The 21,357-nt window shown below is 38.8% G+C and overlaps 3 protein-coding genes and 1 pseudogene across 3 annotated transcripts; 2 read left to right on the top strand and 2 right to left on the bottom strand.

The window, feature by feature from the left end:
* Positions 1-1,458: 1,458 nt before the first annotated feature.
* Positions 1,459-4,519, bottom strand: LOC147942206 (uncharacterized). The gene is made up of 6 exons (XM_087455972.1): positions 3,941-4,519; positions 3,738-3,741; positions 2,800-3,578; positions 2,631-2,730; positions 2,090-2,544; positions 1,459-1,689 (listed from the first exon to the last, which is right to left on the bottom strand). Exons 1-6 carry the CDS (start codon positions 4,517-4,519, stop codon positions 1,459-1,461), a joined length of 2,148 nt encoding a protein of 715 aa, XP_087312098.1.
* Positions 4,520-5,818: 1,299 nt separating this feature from the next.
* On the top strand, positions 5,819-6,882 carry LOC104790282 (RAF-like serine/threonine-protein kinase PRAF). The gene is made up of 2 exons (XM_010515994.3): positions 5,819-6,079; positions 6,197-6,882. Exons 1-2 carry the CDS (start codon positions 5,935-5,937, stop codon positions 6,649-6,651), a joined length of 600 nt encoding a protein of 199 aa, XP_010514296.1. The 5' UTR covers positions 5,819-5,934; the 3' UTR covers positions 6,652-6,882.
* Positions 6,883-8,654: 1,772 nt separating this feature from the next.
* LOC104790281 (plant intracellular Ras-group-related LRR protein 2) lies at positions 8,655-10,625 on the top strand. Its single transcript, XM_010515993.2, has 3 exons — positions 8,655-9,251; positions 9,509-9,675; positions 9,763-10,625. The coding sequence occupies exons 1-3, from the start codon at positions 8,664-8,666 to the stop codon at positions 10,421-10,423; spliced, it is 1,416 nt and encodes a 471-aa protein (XP_010514295.1). The 5' UTR covers positions 8,655-8,663; the 3' UTR covers positions 10,424-10,625.
* A 200-nt stretch (positions 10,626-10,825) lies between these two features.
* Positions 10,826-11,991, bottom strand: LOC104790280 (cytosolic sulfotransferase 18 pseudogene; annotated as a pseudogene).
* Between the last annotated feature and the right edge of the window lie 9,366 nt (positions 11,992-21,357).

Raw genomic sequence — 21,357 nt, 5'->3', positions numbered from 1 at the left:
GAGAGATATATAACAATAGATTCGTAAATCACAAGGGATAATTCTTCTTCATCTCTACCGCCAAGTACAGTCCCACTGCGATTGCCGCAGTCGTCGTAGTCACTCGCTGCCGATGATTGTTCTTCGTGAATCTGGAGTAATCAGTCGTTAGTGAGTGGTGATTGTTCTTCGTGTATCCAAAATGGAAGAACACATGTGAGGTTGTCTCTATATCTAACCAAATCTCCGCTTAAAAGGTCAGAATTCATTATTCACATTTTACACTAACAATTCTTTCACATTCTTGTTAAATTATGTTGCTTTAAAAATTCTATAACATCGAATAACACTAGAATTTAAAAGAATGATTAAAAGTACTAATCCAATAACACCTGAATTTAGAAGAATCTGTAAAACGTGTAAACGAATAACACTGGAATTGAACATTCTAATAAATTCCTTCACATTCCAGTGTCCAATACCCCCCCCCCCCCCTTAATTGTGAAGTACTAATCTATGATTAAGTATACATTCCAAAGAAATATTTTTTAAAAGAGTAAGTCTAAAAAATATACTTTATGTATCACGGAAGGTTTAAAAATAAAACTCAAATAAAACTTAGAATTTGTTAGAAATACCCCTATTGAGAATACACATTTCAAAAATACCTCTTTTTTTAAACATTTTCATTTTTGCACTCTTTTGCATAATTACAATATGTTAAATTAATTTAAAAAAAAAATCTTTTAAATTCGGGTTCTCTATTTTATGTTTAAGGTATAATTTTAAAGGGTTAGAATTTAGTATTTGAGATTTAGGGTTTATAATTTTGTCATTTATATATTAAAAAGAGGTATTTTTGAAAATGTACACCATGAAAGGGTATTTTTGAAAATGTCCCTTAAAACTTTCGTAGACTGGTCAAATATTTTTTGTGCAGACTTTTGTAGGCTAATCTTTAGCACATGTTTTGCAAACTATGTTTTTGTGCAAATTTTGTAGGGTAAACTTGAGTTTGAGTAGACTTTTTTTTTTTTTTTTTGACAACACAGTACAAGATGAGCTCAAATGAGCCAATTGGAAGGAAAAACGTTTACAAAAGTAATTGGGTGTAACTCGGGAAGGAATAACGTTTACAAAAGTAACTGGGTGTAACTCGGCTCTAGCATGCCGTGCCAGTTTGTCTGCATTATCATTCTGCGTTCAGGGGATTTGGACTAATGCAAAGTATAGGAACTCCTCCTTGTCCGCCTCAATCTCATCCAAATATGTCTTGAAAGCAGGCCACTCGGTTGGCGAAGACACCATCTTCACCAAATCAGAACAGTCTGTGAGAAAAACAACATTTTCAATATCTGCACCGATCATACAGCGCATTGCCCAGAGTAAGGCTTCCACTTCTGCGTGGAGGGATGACAAGCTACGACGAAGGTTAGATGCACCCATGGTGTGAGACTCCCCCTCAGGGGAAATGCAATATCATCCTCGGCCTGTATACTGATTAGTCCCCTTCCAAGATCCATCCACATAGCATCGGAAGCTATTCCCATATCTGTTGGCTGGAGCCATTTCCGTAAGCATAGTACCAGTAGTGGGAAGAGCCCCATTCCGAGGAGATATTTCTACTATGTGTCTGCTTGTGCCAAGAACCAAAGTTTTGCTTCCTCCTCCGCTAACTGTAGAATTGCTAGCGGGTTGGAATCCAAGTTGCTAAAAATTTTATCGTTCCGGGCCTTCCAAATATACCATAGAATCCATGGGAAAATATCCGCTGAAGGATTCTGCGGGGATCTCCAAAATAAATAATCCATGTTTGCATAGACCGATTATGAAGGGAAACAGTCTGGGGATGTCGGAAAGGAGGACATGGCCCAGACCTGCCAAGCCGGAGGACATAAAAATAAAGCATGATTGATTGTTTGCTCAGATCCACCACAACGGCCACAATCAAACTCACAGGACATACCGCGCCGCCGTAGATTAGTTGTGGTCACCATACAAACCGTAATTGTTTGCATAAAAAAAAAAGCCTAATTTTTGGTGGACACCGTATCTGCCAAGCAAACGCCTGTAAAGAAATAATGTTAGGGCCATAAGCAGATGCAGAGACCGTCTGGCTATGACGTAAGGCATTATATCCAGATTTAAATGTGTATAGACCCGTCTTTGTCAAATGCCAATCCAACTTATCCGGTGAACCTGGTTTACCAATAGGTAAAGCAGAAATAATGGCAACATCCTCCGGCTTGAAAGAAGCCGAAAGTAAAGCCAGATTCCAGGAATGTGAACTCCTATCAATAAAGGTTTCAACTCTAAGTGAGGGATCAATGGGTGATCCCGAATGCAATGCTGGTCTCGGGGGTTGAGCAGGGATCCAAGGATCTGACCATACTAAAATGGAATCACCGGATCCTACTCGTTTAATGAGTCCTTCGTTTACGAGAGAGAGAGTAGACACCATACTTTGCCATCCATAAGATGGCGAATAAGATTTGATTGGATCCAACGGGTTGCAATCCCTATAGTACCGACCTTTAAAAACCTTAGCAAATAATGAGTCTGGAGCTGTGATCAACCGCCAAAGTTGTTTAGCTAACAAAGCAGTGTTAAAATCATCCAAACACCCAAACCCAGACCACCATCAAGCTTACCAACACATAACTTATCCCAGGCTAGCCAGTGTAACCCTCGTGTGTCCCCGGAAGCACTCCACCAAAAATTGGAAACTGCAATAGTGAGTTTCCGTGTGACCTGTTTTGGAAGACGGAAGCATTACATAACAAAGGTAGGGACGGCGGTCGCTACTGATTTTATCATTACCTCTTTTCTCCCCCTAGACAGCAACCGGGCAGGCCATCCACCTGTCCGTTTTTGCAAACGATCCTGGACAAAAGAAAAAACCTTTGTTTTTGAGCCTCCTAGGCTCTCGGGGATGCCCAAATAAGAGCTCATACCACCCAAATTGTTTATCCCCAGTATTCCTTTTAGTTCCTCTCGTAAGTTCGCATCAACTGTATGCCCAAATTGGACCGATGATTTCTGAAAGTTTATTTGCTGTCCAGAAACCCGTTCATACTGTCGAAGGACCACAAGGACAGTCTCACACTGCTCCTTCGTAGCTCGACAGAAAAAAAGACTGCCGTCTGCAAATAACAAGTGCAAGACTGCATGACAGGCAGCCGACACCTTAATACCCGTGATAAGCTTGGACCACTCCGCCTTGTGGAGATTAGCAATGAGAACCTCAGTGCAAAGAATAAAGAGGTATGGTGACAAAGGATCTCCCTGCCTAAGCCCTCTAGAGGGAAGTATGGACCCACGTGGTTGACCATTTATTAGGACTTTATATTGAACAGAAGTGACACACCACATAACCCATGAGGTCCATTTTTCGCAAAAACCAAGTTTCCGCAACAAATGTTCAATAAAGGACCATTCTACCCGATCATAGACCTTGCTCATATCTGTTTTACTGGCCATATACTTACCCTTGCAAGAGGGGTTAGTACGGAGACCATAAAACATCTCTTGAGCAATCAAAATATTATCCGTAATCAAACGCCCCTCCAAAAAGGCCGATTGTGTCTCAGAGACCAATGCTGGCAAAAAGGAACGCAGACGTTGGCATATTATCTTTGAGATAATATTATAGCCAACATAACAAAGACTGATGGGCCTCCATTCAGTCATCCGGGTTGGTTTATCCACTTTGGGAATAAGAAAAATATTTGTCATATTTAGTCTTTTGTCAAAAATACCATCCTGAAAGAAAGAATTTACCAAGAGCGTTAGATCATATCTAACTATATCCCATGCACGCTGATAAAAAAGGGCCATCATCCCATCCGGTCCTGGAGCTTTATCAGGATGCATCATAAACAGAGCCTCTTTAATTCCTGTTCTGTGACTGATCTTGTCAAGGATTCATTAATTTCACCCGTAATAGACAAAACCACTTCACCCAGAGTCTCCTCAAAATCCGAGGGTCAGAGGATGTGAAAAGGTCCTGGAAATAGGAGGTAGCTATGCTTTGAAACTTCGTCTCTTCCGTAACCCAATTACCATTCTCATCATGAAGACCCACAATGTGGTTCTTAGCTCGTCTTTGTTTTGTCTGGGCATGAAAATAACTAGTATTTTGATCCCCAAAGCGCATCCATCGACTCCTACTCTTCTGATACCAATAAATTTCTTCGTCACGATAAGCCTCACAAAGTTTCCAAGTCAGTTCCGAAATGGTCTCAACAAAGACAGAATCATCCGCCCGGGCATCCGCCAATTGGTTCTTTAGATCCTCAATCGTTTCCCGACCATAAGGGGCCTGTGCTTTCCGCCACTGGGAGATTGCTTGGCGGCATTTAATGATCTTGTCCATAAAATTGCCCGTTGGGATCGCTACCCCAGCATCCCAGCCTACTGAAATGGCACCAAATAAACCCTCTTTATCAAGCCACCGTCGGTTGAACCGAAAACCACATCTCCCTTTCCGGGTTTTATCCTCGAGGAGAGCTAAAACCGGTTTATGGTCTGATGCTACCATAGGTAAATATTCGTGAAGGCATTACTAAATATATCATGTAACTTCTCATTGGCCAAGATAGACTGTCCCCAACCGCAGGAAAATCTAGTAAACCGCAATGTCGAATCATTGTGTTAAAACTAACAAAAGAGGATACGTGGCGGAGTTTCCCTCCACGCTTCTCATGATTGCTTTTTAATTCATTGAAATCACCAATAAGGAACCAAGGAGAATCTCTAGATAAACTAATTCGCGTTAAACGTTCCCATACTTGGCCGCGGTTTGCTGGAACCGGATCACCATAAACGAAAGTAAAAAAAAATATTTGTCCTTTATAAGTAAGTTCCACATCAATCAATCTATTAGATTCAAATAAAACCGAAACATCATAATCATTATTATAAAATAAGGCTAAACCGCCACTACAACCGATAGGATCAACCGTTTTTAAGGTTGAATAACCAAAATGGCCAACAAAAGATTCCAAACAAGATAAAGGCTGTCTAGTTTTAGATAAAAATAAAAAATCAGGCCTATGCTTTCTCCATAAATCCCTAAGATATCCAATAGTTGCTTTGTTTCCAAGCCCTTGGCAATTCTAACTCAAGATCTTCATTTACTCAGGATGATGAAAAAGTGGAGGCTCCTCTGGAGGAGCCCACTGTGGTATCTCGGATTCGACTGCCATCGATGGTGATGATGCTTCTGCAGAGGAGGAGTCCACCGACATGAATGTTGATGCCAATGTTGAGTTCGTTCCGCCGATGGATAAAGTCCGTAAGCCCAAGCTTCCTTTGACACTTAAAGGAATTGCTTCTGAAAAATTGAATGTTTATTTGCGTACAACATCAAGGAAACATCCTGCTCTAAAAGCTAATGATTCGGTGGGAGAAAGACCAAACCCGAGGAACCAGGATCAGGAAAAAGGGATAACTGGTGTGTTAAAGCCACCTAAACCAAGTTTGAGTAAACTTTTTTTTTTGCGATTTTCTAACAAAAAAAATTATATGTTATGGTATCAAAAATATTTAAAAAACAAAGGCCAAATTAAAAAGAAAAACATATAAATTTTAAATGGTTTGGATGAAATGAATAATGATTTTGTATAGTACTATTCATTCATAGTACACTTTACAAAACGTTAAAAAAACACAAAACAAAAAAAAAACTCATCATAAATCTTGTTATCTGTTACGATTTTTTTTCACTAAAGAAAAATAAAATAAAGAAGACTATCGCTTACGTAACTTAACGGGTCCACCAAATGACGATCCTACCCTTCACTATCTCTCTCTCTCTTTTGTTAATTCGATTCGATGAATGAAATCGCTATAAATACGCTCTTAACGTTACTCTTCACTTGGCTTGCTCACAACAATCCAATCTTCTAGATCCTTCTTCCTTCCTTCTTCAACTCTCTCTCTCTATATACAGTTATGGTTACATCGTCGTCGAACTCAACAATCAAATTCCTCTGTAGCTACGGCGGAAAGATTCTACCTCGTTACCCCGACGGCAAGCTCCGTTATAACGGTGGTCACACTCGCGTCCTCGCCGTTCCTCGCTCCATCTCATTCTCCGGTTAGTTTCCCACTCCCCCGATCTCATTTTTTCCGGTTTGTTAATTTTTGATTTTCCAAAAAAAAAAAAAATACGAAATCGGTTTTTGAGGCGGCGCGTGTGATGCGTGTTAAACAGAGCTAGCGTCGAAGATGGCGGAGATGTGCGGATCTACAACCGTAACGATCCGGTGTCAGCTCCCTACTGAAGATCTCGACGCGCTCGTTTCGATTACTTCCGACGAGGATCTGACGAATCTAATCGAGGAGTACGATCTCGTTTCCTCGTCTTCTCCGATGAAGATCAGAGTCTTTTTAAATCCACCAAAATCCGCCGCCGGATCTAAAAAAAGATCAACGATCGCTCCTCCTTCGTTAGCGTTACCTTCATTTTCAACCACCACTACGACGTCATCATCTTCTACTACTTCATCTTCTTCATCAAGTCCTAGATCTCCGTCGCTGTCTAAACCACCGCTTCCTCCGTCGCCACCAAGGTTGACGACGACGGTGAAGAATCCGTGTTACGGTTGTTATGTACACCGTAATTCGAGAAATATCTACCTTGTTCACAACGGCAACCACTGGCAATAACATCACCGGGGAAAAAAAAAAGATGCGAAGGAATCATCGGAATATACAATTAAAAAAAAAAAAAGTTGGAAATATATCTTCTTCGTTTTTTTTTTGAAAAATGAAAATGTAAAAAGAAAACGAGAGAGATATAATAGAAGGGTGTGTGTACGTGTTCGTGATCTGACCGTCGCCATTAATGAAATCAATCATCCCAAAGCTTTTTTAGTTTTTGTTGGTGATGATGATGAATTGGGTGAGTTTGTTTAATTCCTTCATTTTTTTTTTCTTTTTCTTTTGAAACTTTCTCCGTTTATCTTACCGTCACTCCGTCTGTTGCCGTTTGCATTGTTCCCATTATCTTCTAACCAAACACCACGTGTCACCTATACCTTATCTGCTCTTCCGTTACATTTGATCTGATTTGTTTTGCTTGCGTCGTTACCGTTTTCCTGGCGTTATTATCGCCGTCTGTTTCCGATTTTTTTTTTTTTGAAATTCTTTTATTTTAAGGTTATATTCAATTTCTGTTGAACTAACTTTTTTAAAATAATCCCTTTTTTTAATTTGCAGGTAAATTGCCTCCAATCCTTCTAAAATTGGAACCAAGATGATCGATTTTTCTGGTTTATGGTAAGTGGTTCAGTTTTTATTTTATTATAAGGTTTTACTACATATGAACTATAGAAGATGATGTGTGTGTTATTCTGATTAATTTTGATCGGTTTTTTTTTGGTAGGGGAAATTCGAAATGGGGATAAGCTTGGAGAAATTGTGGGGAAAAAGACAAAATAATGAAGGAAAAAACAAATATTTAAGAAAGTTGAGAATAAAAGAAGAAGAGATGATAGTGATGATGATAAGATTCGATTTAAAATCAAAATGGGTCCGAAATATACAGCTGGTGTTGGAGAAGTACATATTTTAATAACACTTTAAAGTCATAAAATTGAGTTTGGGTGGGGGAGGAGAAGACACCAGGTTACGATTTATATTTAAGAGAACAAAATCGAGGTCTTTGGACAGTGGAAAACGAAAACTCTAGTTGTGTAAAAGGGACGTGAGTTTTGAATTTTCAGATATTTGATGCTCACAAAATTAGGTGGTGGACGTATTATAGGGGACTATGATGAATGATATCACTAGAGGAATTAGGCGGTGTAACACAAAATTAGGCATTTTTTTAGGCCATCAATCATTTCTCCTAAGAATTTGGTTGCTTATGTTAATTGATCTAACGATGACGTGAAAGCCATCTCATGACTTCTATTTTTCTCTTAGTAGTTAGGAAAGTCATTGGGGTTATGATTCTATCTATAGCTTTTTTTGGGTCCCAAGTTCATTTGACTTACGTTAGGATTATAAACTGGATTTGCTCATTCACAACCAAATTGAAAAAGAAAACTGTTGGTGAAAGCAAGAGGATCATAGAAGTTGAGTTGAATCTTCTTTCTTTGTAGTTCCGGAAGTTGTGGGTCGGATTAACCGGATATTTGACTTTGGAAACAAGCATTAATAAGCTTTGTTCCTTTCTGACTATTAGGTGAGTAAAAAAAAAAACCTTACTTGCTTATTGAATTTTAGTAAAGAACAATGTGAAGTGGTTTCATGGACCAAGTCGGTCCCAACATTTTGAATCAAGCCCAAAAGCCACAGTGGTTTCATGGACCAAGTCTTTAGATTAAAATTCAAACGAGATTAACGGTTGTTTTTTCATATGCGGACTTATGCAATCGAAAATGCTATACACCTACCATCTGGTCCATATCCGAGTGCATAACTGGACCGGATTGGTCTTGAACTTGATTCGATTATTCTAAAAAGATGGCTGATTGACTTGTTCATCATGGAATCTTATGATTAACTTCTTTGGTCAACTTGGGCAGTTTTCAACCCACTAGACTTGTTGTGATCACAAACATGGCAACATCAACTTCAATATTTATGACCTTTTCAACCATGAATATACCTTTACTAAAACCCTCTCTTAATTTTCGATTAACTTTGACTAAATAATAATCACACACAAAACAATGGATCACGATCTCGACAAATTCCCTTTACTCTCCTACGTCCTTCACCAACTCGACTCCAATCTCCACGCGCCGCCGTCTATGGCCGCGCAACAAACCCTCCTTCCTTCTTTTCCTCTTCTCTCCGACCCTCAAGTCATGTCCTCGTTGACTCAGTTCATCCCTACAACCATCACTCAGACGCTTTCCGTTTACAACTCTCTCGGATCTCGTCCCGATCCCTTAGCCGTTTCCTCTGCTCGCTCCATGATCGCTCAGATTATGGATTCGCTCTCGCCCGAAGCAGCGGCTAAGGAGACGGAGTTATACACTGGGATTGTGCGGTTGGACGAAGTGCACGATAGCTACGAGAAGAAGTTGAAGGATTTGGAGGAGGAGCTTTCTAGGGTGTATGCTACGGAGGTGGAATCGATGTTGAGAAGTGGCCAAGAAATGAACGAGGAGGTTGTTGCGGTGCTCAAGGCTGCGGAGTCTGGCGGAGTCGTTGAGAGGATAGATTTATCCGGCCAAGAACTTAAGCTTCTCCCTGAAGCTTTTGGAAAAATCGTTGGCTTAGTTTACTTGAATCTCTCCCGCAACGACTTGACGGTAAATACTAAACTTCCCAAATTTTGAATTATCTCACAGGGTTGCTCAATTATAGCTTCGATAGTGTCAAGGATTATACAAAAAAACACACTGATAGGTTTAGTCAATGCTTCCTGCAATGTCTGAAACTGTTAACGTAGAGTCTTGGACTGCAAGAGACTATATATGTTTACTTAGAGTCTTGGACTGCAAGTAACTATCACTGTATTTGATACCTCCTGCAATGTCTTAAACTGTTTTTGAATTTTTTTTTACAGTTTATACCCGATGCAGTCTCGAAACTCAAGAATCTAGAAGAGCTCGATGTATCTTCGAATTCTCTTGAATCTCTTCCTGACTCTATTGGAATGTTGCTTAACCTTAGGATCCTTAATGTGAATGGGAACAATCTAACTACACTCCCTGAAAGTATCGCGCATTGCAGGTTTGTTTCTTTTTTTTTTTTTGTAAATTTTCTGTAATATTGTTTCTACATTTGTCCTGAAGTATCAGATATTTTCATAAAAATTAGGTCACTGGTTGAGTTAGATGCGAGCTACAACAACTTGACCTCATTACCTACAAACATCGGATACGGATTACAAAACCTTGAGAAACTATCGATCCAGTTGAACAAACTCAGATACTTTCCAGGTTCGATAAGCGAAATGTATAATCTAAAGTATCTTGACGCACACATGAACGAGATCCACGGGATTCCAAATTCTATCGGGAGGTTAACGAAACTCGAGTTTCTAAACCTGAGCAGCAATTTCAACAACTTGATGGGTGTCCCTGACACAATCACTGATCTAACTAACCTGAGGGATCTTGATCTAAGCAACAACCAAATCCAAACGATACCGGACTCGTTTTACAGGCTGAGGAAGCTGGAGAAACTGAACTTGGACCAGAACCCGCTTGAGATCCCATCTCAAGAAGTGGCTAAACAAGGAGCTGAAGCGGTTAGAAAGTTTATGAGGAAGAGATGGGATGAGATTATGGCAGAGCAGCAACAGAGGATTGGCGTTGAGGCTGAGAGACATGGAGTTGAAACAGGGTGGGTCTATTGGGGAACCTCCATGGTTACTAATCTTGTTTCTGGAATGACTCAGACCATTGGACTTGGAGGAGGATCTAGTGATGGTAAAGATAAGAAACCTGGAGACTCTTATTATTATCACCAACTCTAACTTCTGCTGTTTTAAAAAAATTTTGGTTTACTTTCTTGTGAACTTATCGTTCCTCATTCTACCCTTGTGTGTAAGTTGTAACATAAGTATATGTATTTTATTTCTATACATTTTTTTTAATACGTTTCCCCACGAAATGAGTGTGGATAATGGATATAATGTGCTTAAAGACTAAAAAGTTGCTACTAGCAAACTTCCCCTCTTTGATTGTTATTTGGTAAGAAACAGAAGATGCTCTGTTTTGTCCTAGTGTCATTATTATCTGTATTATTCCTTTTAGTTATAACGAGAAAAAATAATATAATTGATTTAAGATTCGAATAGCTTGAATCAAATAGCATATCTGAAAATTTAGTATACTCACAAGGGATTGAAACACACGTTGCAGAGGAAGATCAAGACTTTGCACACATCAAAGCTAATTCCATTTCATTAGGATTCAGTACATTTGGAAAAAGGTACAAACAAGATTTTTATTCTTCCAACAACTTAATAAGGGATGATTCATTGCACCACCAAACAAGATTTATCGGTCATAATATATTACCAAGTATGTTCAAGCAGACCAGATCCCTTAAATTTTTCTTGCATCAATCCATCGATCCGAGCAGCCATCTCTGGAGTCAGGTAATTTTGCCAATCTCCAACCTTTCCTTTCCTGAAATACGCGCTATTCGGATAATAACCGAAGGACTGATCTCTCTGTTTTTGTCTCCTTGGTTGACATCAAGATTCTTCAGCGTCTCGAAACTGCAAAGGTTCACAACTTTCTCAACGACACCTTTTTCCTCTTCCTGGACTGTGAATCCATCACCCATAAACTGAGCCAATGTTTTCACATGCGGCAAAGGATCAGCTCTCAACTTCTCGTACTTGAGAAACAAAACCGTATCTGGATGCTCTTGGTAAGCTTTCCAATACCCCAAGACATGATCTAGATAAGGACCGCAGATCGAAATACCTCGACAGAACATATCAAAAGACTCATCAAGACTGTTGAGAGAGCCAACATCTGATTTTTCCTTTTCAAAGAAAGCCCACTTGGAGATGAACGTGTCCTTTGGATCTCTCCAGATGTAAACCATTTTACAACCCGATTTTGCAACCGATTCGGGTAACAAATCGTGCGGCATATGAGTCGCAAACAAAGTGTTTTCTTTGAGGGCATCACCGTTAGGGAACATAGGGAGATCTGTCTCAATGAAAGGAACAAGATCGTGAGGGTTGCGTTTTAGGAGAGGATTGGAGGAATCGTCGTCCAAGCGAGATCGATTGGCGATGGTGAAAGTTAGAGCTTTGAGCCAAGTGGTACCCGACTTTGGGTAGGTACAAACGAGGATGTCAGTGGGCCGTGCTTAGAAAAAGTCTTGCACGTGAAGGCACCCTTCTAGGCCAGCCTGTATGTACCAGTGACCACAATACTCGATCAGGGGAGCTTTGGAAAACCAGCCTTTTACGTGAGGAAACGTGGCGATCAAGTCTTGGTACCGTTTCTGATTCTTCTTGAATTCTGTGGACTCCGTCTTGGTCTCGTCTTTGTTGCTCGGTATGGTCGTCTCTGATTCCATTAATGGAGATATGAGGAACTCCTGTTGTGCTCTGTGTCTGGACAAAGTTTGGTTTGGGTAAAGTAATGAAGTTAGTTTCACACATGTTCTAAAAGTTTCATAACTAAACCATCCCCACAGCCCTCATATCTTTCTTACCGTCACGATCCTCAGCAATTCGATTCCGATATCTAGAAATCTAAAATTTAGACAAGATAACTTAGAATCTTAGATAGACAGCTCCAATAATGTAGATAAGTTAAAGTTACATGCGGTGCAATGCATGCCTTCGATTATTTAGACATAAGTGACACGTAGTGTACAAAACTGAAAAAGATTTTGTCGACTTGTTTAGTTACCATCGGTAATAGGATGTCTTAAGATTATGTTTGGTAATCAATATAATGATAACAATCTCAATAAATGTCAATCGCAAAATAATATAATAATAATATCGCCGTGATAAGATTCTCGATTTGAAATCAAAATGGGTCCGAAATATACAGCTGGTGTTGGAGAAGTACAATTTTAATAAACACTTTTATAAGTCATAGAATTGAGTCTGGGTGGTAGACGCATGCCCTCGGTTATTAGACATAAGTGACATGTAGCGTAGAAAACTAAAAAAGATTTTGTCGACTTGTTTAGTTACATCGGTAATAGGATATCTTAAGATTATGTTTGGTATTAAAGATAATAGATGTATTTTTATACAGTATATTTTAACTTTTAACAGATTTTTTCATTTTTTTAAATGTTAAATTGCTAACTAGGCTAATATTTGTATATAAATATCTTATTATATAAAGTAGAGTTACGAAAGTTAGCCATTAATAAGATATTGACATATGTCAAATTATTCGAATGGCTGACAATAGAAGCTGCAGCGTTGTTGGTATTGGATAGATCAAATTTCGGATGCATGATGGCACTTTCAGGATTTTGACTGAAGTAAGGCATCTTCCAGCAGTGAAGAAGAATCTGATATCTCTTAGTTCACTTCACATAGACGGATTCAGGTTCGAAACTAATAATGATAACTGTGTGAATGTACGCAAAGGATATATGGTGTTGATGAAGGGTCAGCTCACAGCAGGGAGTGTTTATCGATTACTTGGAAACGTGGCTGTAGGTGGAGTTGCAGCCGTGGTAACTGAATCTAGTAACACAGCTCTATGGCATATGCCATTGGGGCATATTGCAGAGCATGGTTTGTCTGAACTTCACAAGAGAGGTCTTCTGGATGGTTTGAAGAATTGTAAGATGAAGTTTTGTAGGTTATGCGTGATGGGGAAGCAGTCCAAGGCATCTTTCAAGGCAGGTCTACACACCACAAAGAGTCTTTTAGACTATGTGCATTCTTATGTGTGGGGGCCTACACAAGAACATTTATTAGGAGGAAGCAGATACTATGTCATCTTTATAGATGATTTTTCTAAGAAGGTTTGGGTTTACTTCATGAGGCAAAAATCTGAAGTTTTTGAGAAATTTAAGATTGGGAAGGCTAAAGTGGAAAACCTAACAGAGAGGAAGATGAAAGATCTGAGATCTGATAATGGTACAAAGTATACAATGGAGAGTTTCAGAAGATGTGTGAGGAGCAGGGTATTCAGAGGCACTTTACAGTGCGGAAAACACCACAATAGAACGGTATAAGTGAAAGGATGAATCGTTCTATTGCAAAGAAAGCAAGGTGTTTACGGTTGAATGTAGGACTCCCAAAGATCTTCTGGGCTGAAGCAGTATACATGGCGGTCTACCTCATCAATAGATCGCCAAGGGTTTCTTTAGAAGGAAAGGTTGCTGAAGAGGTATGGACAAGGGTAGACATTGATTTATCAAACTTGAGAATCTTTGGATGTCCAGCTTATGTGTTAGTTCCCAACAATGAATTATCAAAGCTGGATTCAAAGTCCAAGAAGTGCGTTTTTCTGGGATTTGAGAAAGGCGTGAAAGGTTTCAAGTTATGGGTTCTTGAGGCTAAGAAAAGAGTGATCAGCCGAGCTGTGGTGTTTGATGAGCAGTACAAGCTGCTGTAGGTGAGTTCAGAACGAGTTCCTATAACCATTGAGGCTGATAATGGTTCAGATATAGCGGAGGATGAAGACGAGTCTGGTGAAGCTAGACTAGCAGCGGAAGCAGATGAGCAAGCTCCTGAGGTGGAGCAGTCTCCTAAAGTGCGGAAGAAGGGTAATCAGATACGTACAAAGAGGAGTCTGGCTGCAACCAAGGAAAAGCGTGTAGTGAAGGCACCTGTCAGATATGGGTATGAAGATATGGCTAGCTATGCTCTGATGATTGGTACAGATGATCCATCTAGTTTTCGTGAAGCTATTAACAGTCCTGAAAAGGAAGAATGGATTGCTGCTATGACAGAGGAGACAGTTAGTCTGAACAAGAATCAGACATGGGAGCTTACAACACTTCCAAAGGGGAAGATAGCAATTGGTTGCAAGTGGGTCTTCAAGAGGAAAACATGAGTCTCTAAGAAGGAAGTTGTGACTTTTCAAGACGAGACTAGTTGCAAAAGGGTACTCACAGAGTGCAGGGGTTGATTATGACGAGATTTTCTCCCTTGTAGTTCGACCCACATCCATTCGTGTTATGTTGGGACTGGTAGCTTGCTGGAATTTGCATCTTGAGCAGATGGATGTGAAGACATCATTTCTCCATGGGAATTTGGAGGAAGAGATCTATATGGAGCAACCTGAAGGGTTTGTCAAGTCTGGAGGGGAGGCGCTTGTATGCAGACTGAAAAGATCTTTATACGGGATGAAGCATGCTCTTAGACAGTGGTACAAACGTTTTGATACTTACATGTTGCAGATAGAGTACCAGAGATGTGAATATGACTGTTGTGTTTATGTGAAGAACGTTGGTAACAATTCTCCTATATTTTTGTTATTGTATGTTGATGATATGCTCATTGCTGGAAGCAATATGGATGATATTGTTGAGTTGAAAGGGCTATTGGGAGAAGAGTTTGAGATGAAAGATCTTGGTGCTGCAAAGAAGATTCTTGGGATGGAGATTCGCAGGGATAGGAGTTCTTAGAGATTGTGGTTATCTCATAGAAGCTACATAGAAAAGATACTTGAAAGGTTTGACATGAAGAATGCAAAACCTGTGTCTACTCCTCTGGTGAATAAAATCAAGCTCTCAGCACGTCAGTGCCCTATTTCTGATGAGGAGATCAGTAACATGGCACAAGTTCCTTATGCTAGTGCAGTTGGTTGTCTGATGTATGCGATGGTTTGCACAAGACCAGATTTGGCTCAAGCTATTAGTCAAGTCAGTAAGTATATGTATAAACCTGGGAGGGAGCACTGGAATGCAGTGAAATAGATTCTCAGGTATTTGAAGGGTACTACAGATCGTGGTCTCATGTTTGGAGGACATGAGTGCAAGGCAGAAGTCGTGGGTTTCGTAGATTCAGATTATGCAGGTGATCTTGATAATAGGAGGTCTACGACAGGTTATGTGTTTACTCTTGTTGGAGCACCTATAAGTTGGAGGTCTGTGTTGCAGTCTGTAGTTGTAATGTCAACCACTGAAGCCGAGTACATGGCAATTGGAGAGGCAACTAAGGAGGCATTATGGGTTAGAGGACTTGTAATGGAATTGGGTGTTGAGCAAGGTGGAGTTCAGCTACACTGTGATAGTCAGAGTGCTTTATATCTGGCTAAGAATCAAGTGTATCATGGTAGGACGAATCACATTGAGGTAAGATATCACAAGATCATAGAGTTATCGGTTTTTGGTGTGAGTTTACTGCAGAAGGTGCACACGTCTGAGAATGCAGCTGATATGTTGACCAAGCCAATCACCATGGAGAAGTTCAAGCACTGCTTGGATGTGCTACAGGTCTTTTATTGCTTGATGAAGACAAAAGGTTTCCCCCAAAAGCTAGCAAGGAGTTGAAGTTGAAGTCAGTGAGATTTTGTCGTCAAGGTGGATTTTTTTTGTTAAAGTGACTTGAAATCTCTGAAGATGTCTACAAAGATGTAAAAGACTGTGTAAGGCATACAAGACTTTTATTGGGCTTTTGTAGAGACTGACTCAAGGCAACTTAGGGGCGGCGCAGCCGCCTGTATGGTGTAATAGATTCTAGAAGATTCACAATATCTTTTATTTCGTATTGTATCAGGTTTTTTGAGGTCTATATAAGGAGACTAGTGGTTTGTAAGGTTGAGTATCAGATTAATAATATAAACCCTAGTCAAAGGGTATTCGCCTCAAGAACACTCTTTTTTTTTTTTTTCAAAGCTTTCTTATTTCTGTTTCTGTTCATCCGAATTCACAACAAAGAGGAACAATGAAATCAAACGATAAATCAAATTTCAAATTTAAAATTGAAATCAGCTTAATGAATTTCTTACCAGAGAGTTTAAGGAGGGTGATTTAGATATTATCTTGTTATCTGTTGACGACCAGGGGTCTCTAGTAACTCCTCAAACGTCATATTGTGTACACATTGAGGCATAGACCTAGATGGTGGAGACGCATCAATGGCTGGAGATGTAGGAGTGGTTGGAGCCAAACCAATGGGTGGAGATGCAGCAGTGGCTGGAGGCGCATCAATGGGTGGAGTTGAATCAGTTTGTGGAGATCAATGCTGTGAGGTTGCATGGCAAGAATCCTGAACCCAGATGCGGTCCCTCGAGAACCACCACTGCAGGGACTTGGAGCATTCATCTGAGATAAGAAGAAGAATAAGGTTAACTGGAGAAGAAGAAGAAGAAGGTTAACTGGAGAAGAAGAAGGAAGAAGAAAGAAATTTAGGGATTTAGTTGCGGCTGGGTTTGAGCTCGCTCAAACTAGCTCTTCCATATATATATATATATATATATATATACTTATTTAGCCTCGCAATTCCGTAGCAAATATTGTGACGGCTTTCCTAGGCACCCTCGCAAATAAGTCGCAATACAAAAATCTTCATATATTGTGAGGCATTTGCAAGGGAAGCCTCGGTAATCCGTTGTATTTTTGCGAGAGATTAGCTACGATGTCTCGCAAAAACCTCGCAAATGCCTCGCAAATGATCTTGACTCCCAATTACATAGCAGTACCATCGTAAAATTTATATAATTATAGAAAAAACACAACAAAACACCATTACAATTTATTCATATTCATTTTATGATTCATTATAAAGTTCATTATCCTCATTAGAATCTACTCTATCATTGGATAATAAAAATTCACCTAGTTATACCACTTCTATGAATCCATCAAAGATATCTTCTACTTCTCTAATTTGTGGATCAATTGTGGGTGACATTTTCTGTTGGTATGGTTAGAATCGAAACTTCCCCTACTCTTTCTTATTCTAACAACACATCATCAACTAACCTGTTTAACTTTAATGACTAATAACCAAATGTCATCTGTTCACTACATAATAACCAAATGTTAGCCCTCCTTGTGATGCTACCATATAAGGGTCAAATATAGCATATATACGTTTTCTCATTCATACCATGTAGATACATCTAAAATGATTAATATAAGCGCTAAAAACAATAAAACAAGAAGAAGTATAACATAAATTTTCATATATTTAGGAATTCTTGCAAGCCATTTGCGAGGAGCACCTCCAAAAAAACTCGAAAATGATCTAAACCTCGCAACTACATAGCAAAGTAGTGTTTATGGAATACGATTTTGCGAGGGATTACCGAGGTCAGTAAGCAGTCACTCGCAAATCCCTCGCATACGTGTTTTGGGTATACAATTTTTCATGGTATTTGCGATATTTCATCACAAATCCCTCACATATTGAGAGTCTTTTGTGATGCCCAGTTAGTAGTGCCTCGCAAAACCAACACAAATCCCTCTCAAATTTAGAAATATTTTTTTTAACAACAAAAACTACAATTACTCAATGAGATTCATTTTCTGTATTACTAGAAAGCACATTATCATCATTAGAACCTACTCCATCATCGGACTATTCGAATATGTCTAATTCAACATCTTCTTCAAAGACATTACCAACATCTTCTACTTGTCGGTTTTGTTGATCAATGTGGATAACATCTTCTGTTGATATGTTTGGAATAAAAATTTCATCGATTGCAACACGACTTGATCATCAACTAATTAACCCGATTATACGGCCACGAGGATTACCTTTGATGACTGATAACCACATTTTACGTCTTGGCCGCAAACGAGGATAGGAAAGAAAGCTCGTTTGTTGTGATTGTGATGCTAGGATGAAAGGTTAAAATTTGGCGTATGATCTGTTCACATTTACATCGACAACTCCCTAATTAATTACTTGCACGCCTAGTAGGGGCGATGGATCATACCAGTTACATTTGAAAAGTACGCATCTCAGATTCATAAGGCCTGGATTTTCAACTTCTACTATTTGTTGCAAAGCACCATAAAAATCGCTATCACCAACTTGTACGTAGATTCCATAATTTGCTGTAGTTTTTCGACTTCCATTTGCATATGCATGAAAAGTGTAACCGTGAGTAAAGTAAATCGGAGCAGTGGTGATCTTTGCTCTTGGTTCTTGAACAAGCTCAAGCAACCAAAGAGGCAAGGATTCATTCCCACGTACATTTTGAACCCATATAAACAAATAAAATATTTATACCATAAGTTTATTTAAATTAGTTAATAAATAATATACATATTTTTTAAGTTTATTATTATATATATATATATATATACTTACATAGTATTTTAACCAATTAGCAATATCAGCTTCATAGTCAGCTTTTTCTAAATTACGATAGGCTTCATGAATCTGCATTTCCTTTGTTAAACTTCTGGCGACTATCGATCCCTCAACTATGGCAATAGTTTCGTCTTTCCTCGAAGAGATTTCATAAACCGTTTAAAAAGATACATCCACCGAAATTGCACTGGCCCACCAAGATCTGCTTCATGTAGTAGATGGACAGGAAGATGTTACATTATGTCAAAAAAGTAGGAAGAAAGATTTTCTCTTACAAATCAACACTGGAATATTATTTTGTAACTACTCTATGCCGTCAATGGTTAATGTTCTATTGCATAAGTCCCGGAAAAATGCTATGATTCCTACGAGCCAATGCATAATCAATTAATGGGTGAATTAATTAAATAATCTTTATATAAATATATGATATTTTGTAAATATATACCTGCAATAGCTTCATGAACGTTTCCTGACAATAGCTCAAGAAATACAAATGGTAGTAGTCGTTGCATGAATACATGATAATCATGGCTCTTCATCACTGAAAATTTTGGCCTTGCTCTACACATCTTGAAAAGTTTGAGACAAATCCATCTGGAAACTTTGCTTCAGATCTAACCCACTCGAACAACACCTTCTTAGCCTTCGTTGTCAATCGAAATTGGGGTACTGCTAATTTTCCATCTCTTGTAATATATAACTCGATCCTTGCGCATATTTCTGCCAAACCCAACCTTGATTTCATAATATCTTTTGTTTTACCCTGCACATTCAAAAATATAGTGATAAAATTATTAAAAAATGTTTTTCTCGATGTGCATCACGTCAAGGTTATGCCGCAAGAAAATATCTTTCCAATATTTAAGCTCCCCAAAAATACTCTGCTTATGCCAATTGTGAGCGCTTCCATATCCACTTGCCATGTTTGCTGGTGTGTGCCAGTTGCCCCCACATTTACATGTTTCTTGAGCACCATAGTAATCGATTTGTTCAAAAAAATCATTGCTAGGGACGTAAGTTGGTGGAGGAACACACAGAACTTTATTCTTTCTAAACAACTTCTTGTTCTTCCGATACGGATGCTGAAAGGAAAGAAACCGACAATAACAATCAAATCAACAAGGTTTTTGCCAATACTCTAACTGAAATGCCTAATATATACAATAAGGACATAATAATCTTCCATGTGTTGTCCACCCAGATAACATTCCGTATGCGAGGAAGTCACTAATCGTCCACATTAGCACTGCTAGCATATTGAAATTCTGTTTTTTCGAGGAATCGAACGTCTGAACACCTTCATACCACAATTGCTTCAGTTCATGAATCAGAGGTTGCAATAAGATATCTAGAGCTCACTTCGGATGCTTAGGACCTGGTACCAAAATACTCAAAAGCAGTAATTCGCTTCGCATACACATATCTGGAGAAATATTGTATGGCGTCAATATAACAGGCCATAAAGAATACTGCCTCCCTAACATACCAAATGGACTAAAACCATTTGTACACAAGCCAAGACTGAAAATGTTTACACGCCTTTGCATCAGATGGGTGTGTAATTTCTCCTTCTTTAGTAGAATGTTCTGCATGCCATCTCATTGCCACTACAGTACATTTTTGATTGATAGAAAAGTTCCAATCTATCAGCAATAGACAAGTACCACATTCGTTTATATGGCACTCGTGTCCTTCCCTCAGTAGGCTAATATCTCGACTTCCTGCAAATCAACATTCCTGCAGCTTAGCATCATCTTTCCAAAAAATCATGCAATAGTCAACGCACACATCAATCATTTCAGATGGTAATCCAAGACTCGCAACCAACTTATTTATTTCATAGTAGTTCTCAGCCGATACATTATCATCTTGCAAATATTCTTTAATTAGTTCAGTCCAAGAATCCATGCAATTCTCACTTAAGTTATTATCAGCTTTAATTGTCATCATCCTAGATGCCAGTAATAAGTTAGAATGCCCTTCTCTACATATAGGTGGATTTGTAGCATCTAACATAGCATAAAACGTTGTGCATCTACCTTGGGTTGTTCCATATTATTCTCATGAAATGCAGCAGTAGTTTCATGAAATGCAACATTAACAATATCATGAAATCTATTTTCCTCGTTATACCCATTAAAACCAAACTGATCAGATTCTTGATTCCCATAATTACTAGGTTGATCAACAACATAATTTATATTACTACTTCCAGCGTTACTGCTACAACTATCTCCATGACGTAACCATACATAGTAATTCGGCATAAATCCTCTATTATAAATATGCTTCTTCACTAGATTAAATTTCAAATATTTATTTTTTAAGCACTTGCGACATGGACAAAATATTGTATTGTTTTCACGAGTAAAGTCTTGGTTTGTCGTCTGGTACATAAAACCGCGCAAGCCATCACAAAACTCTTTCGTCACATCACCGGTCTCCGGATCTCTATGAATGTACATCCACCATCGTATTGTATATATCTCATGCTTCCCACTTCCAAATATTATTATGAAATTTAAAATTTTCTAGGCTTTTTCTGTAGCTTTTTTTCTTGAGTTTTTAAATAAATCTACCACGTTTCAAAACATATTTATTGGTTTCTACCACATTCCATAACTTCTTTTGTAGACTACCACGTACATCCCATGAATTGACTAAACTATCCCTCTCTCATTACTTCA

Source organism: Camelina sativa, chromosome 6, assembly GCF_030686135.1.
Source record: "Camelina sativa cultivar CO46 ecotype springtype chromosome 6, ASM3068613v1".
Taxonomy (NCBI): Eukaryota; Viridiplantae; Streptophyta; class Magnoliopsida; order Brassicales; family Brassicaceae; genus Camelina; species Camelina sativa.
This window is presented reverse-complemented; position numbering and strand designations above follow the sequence as displayed.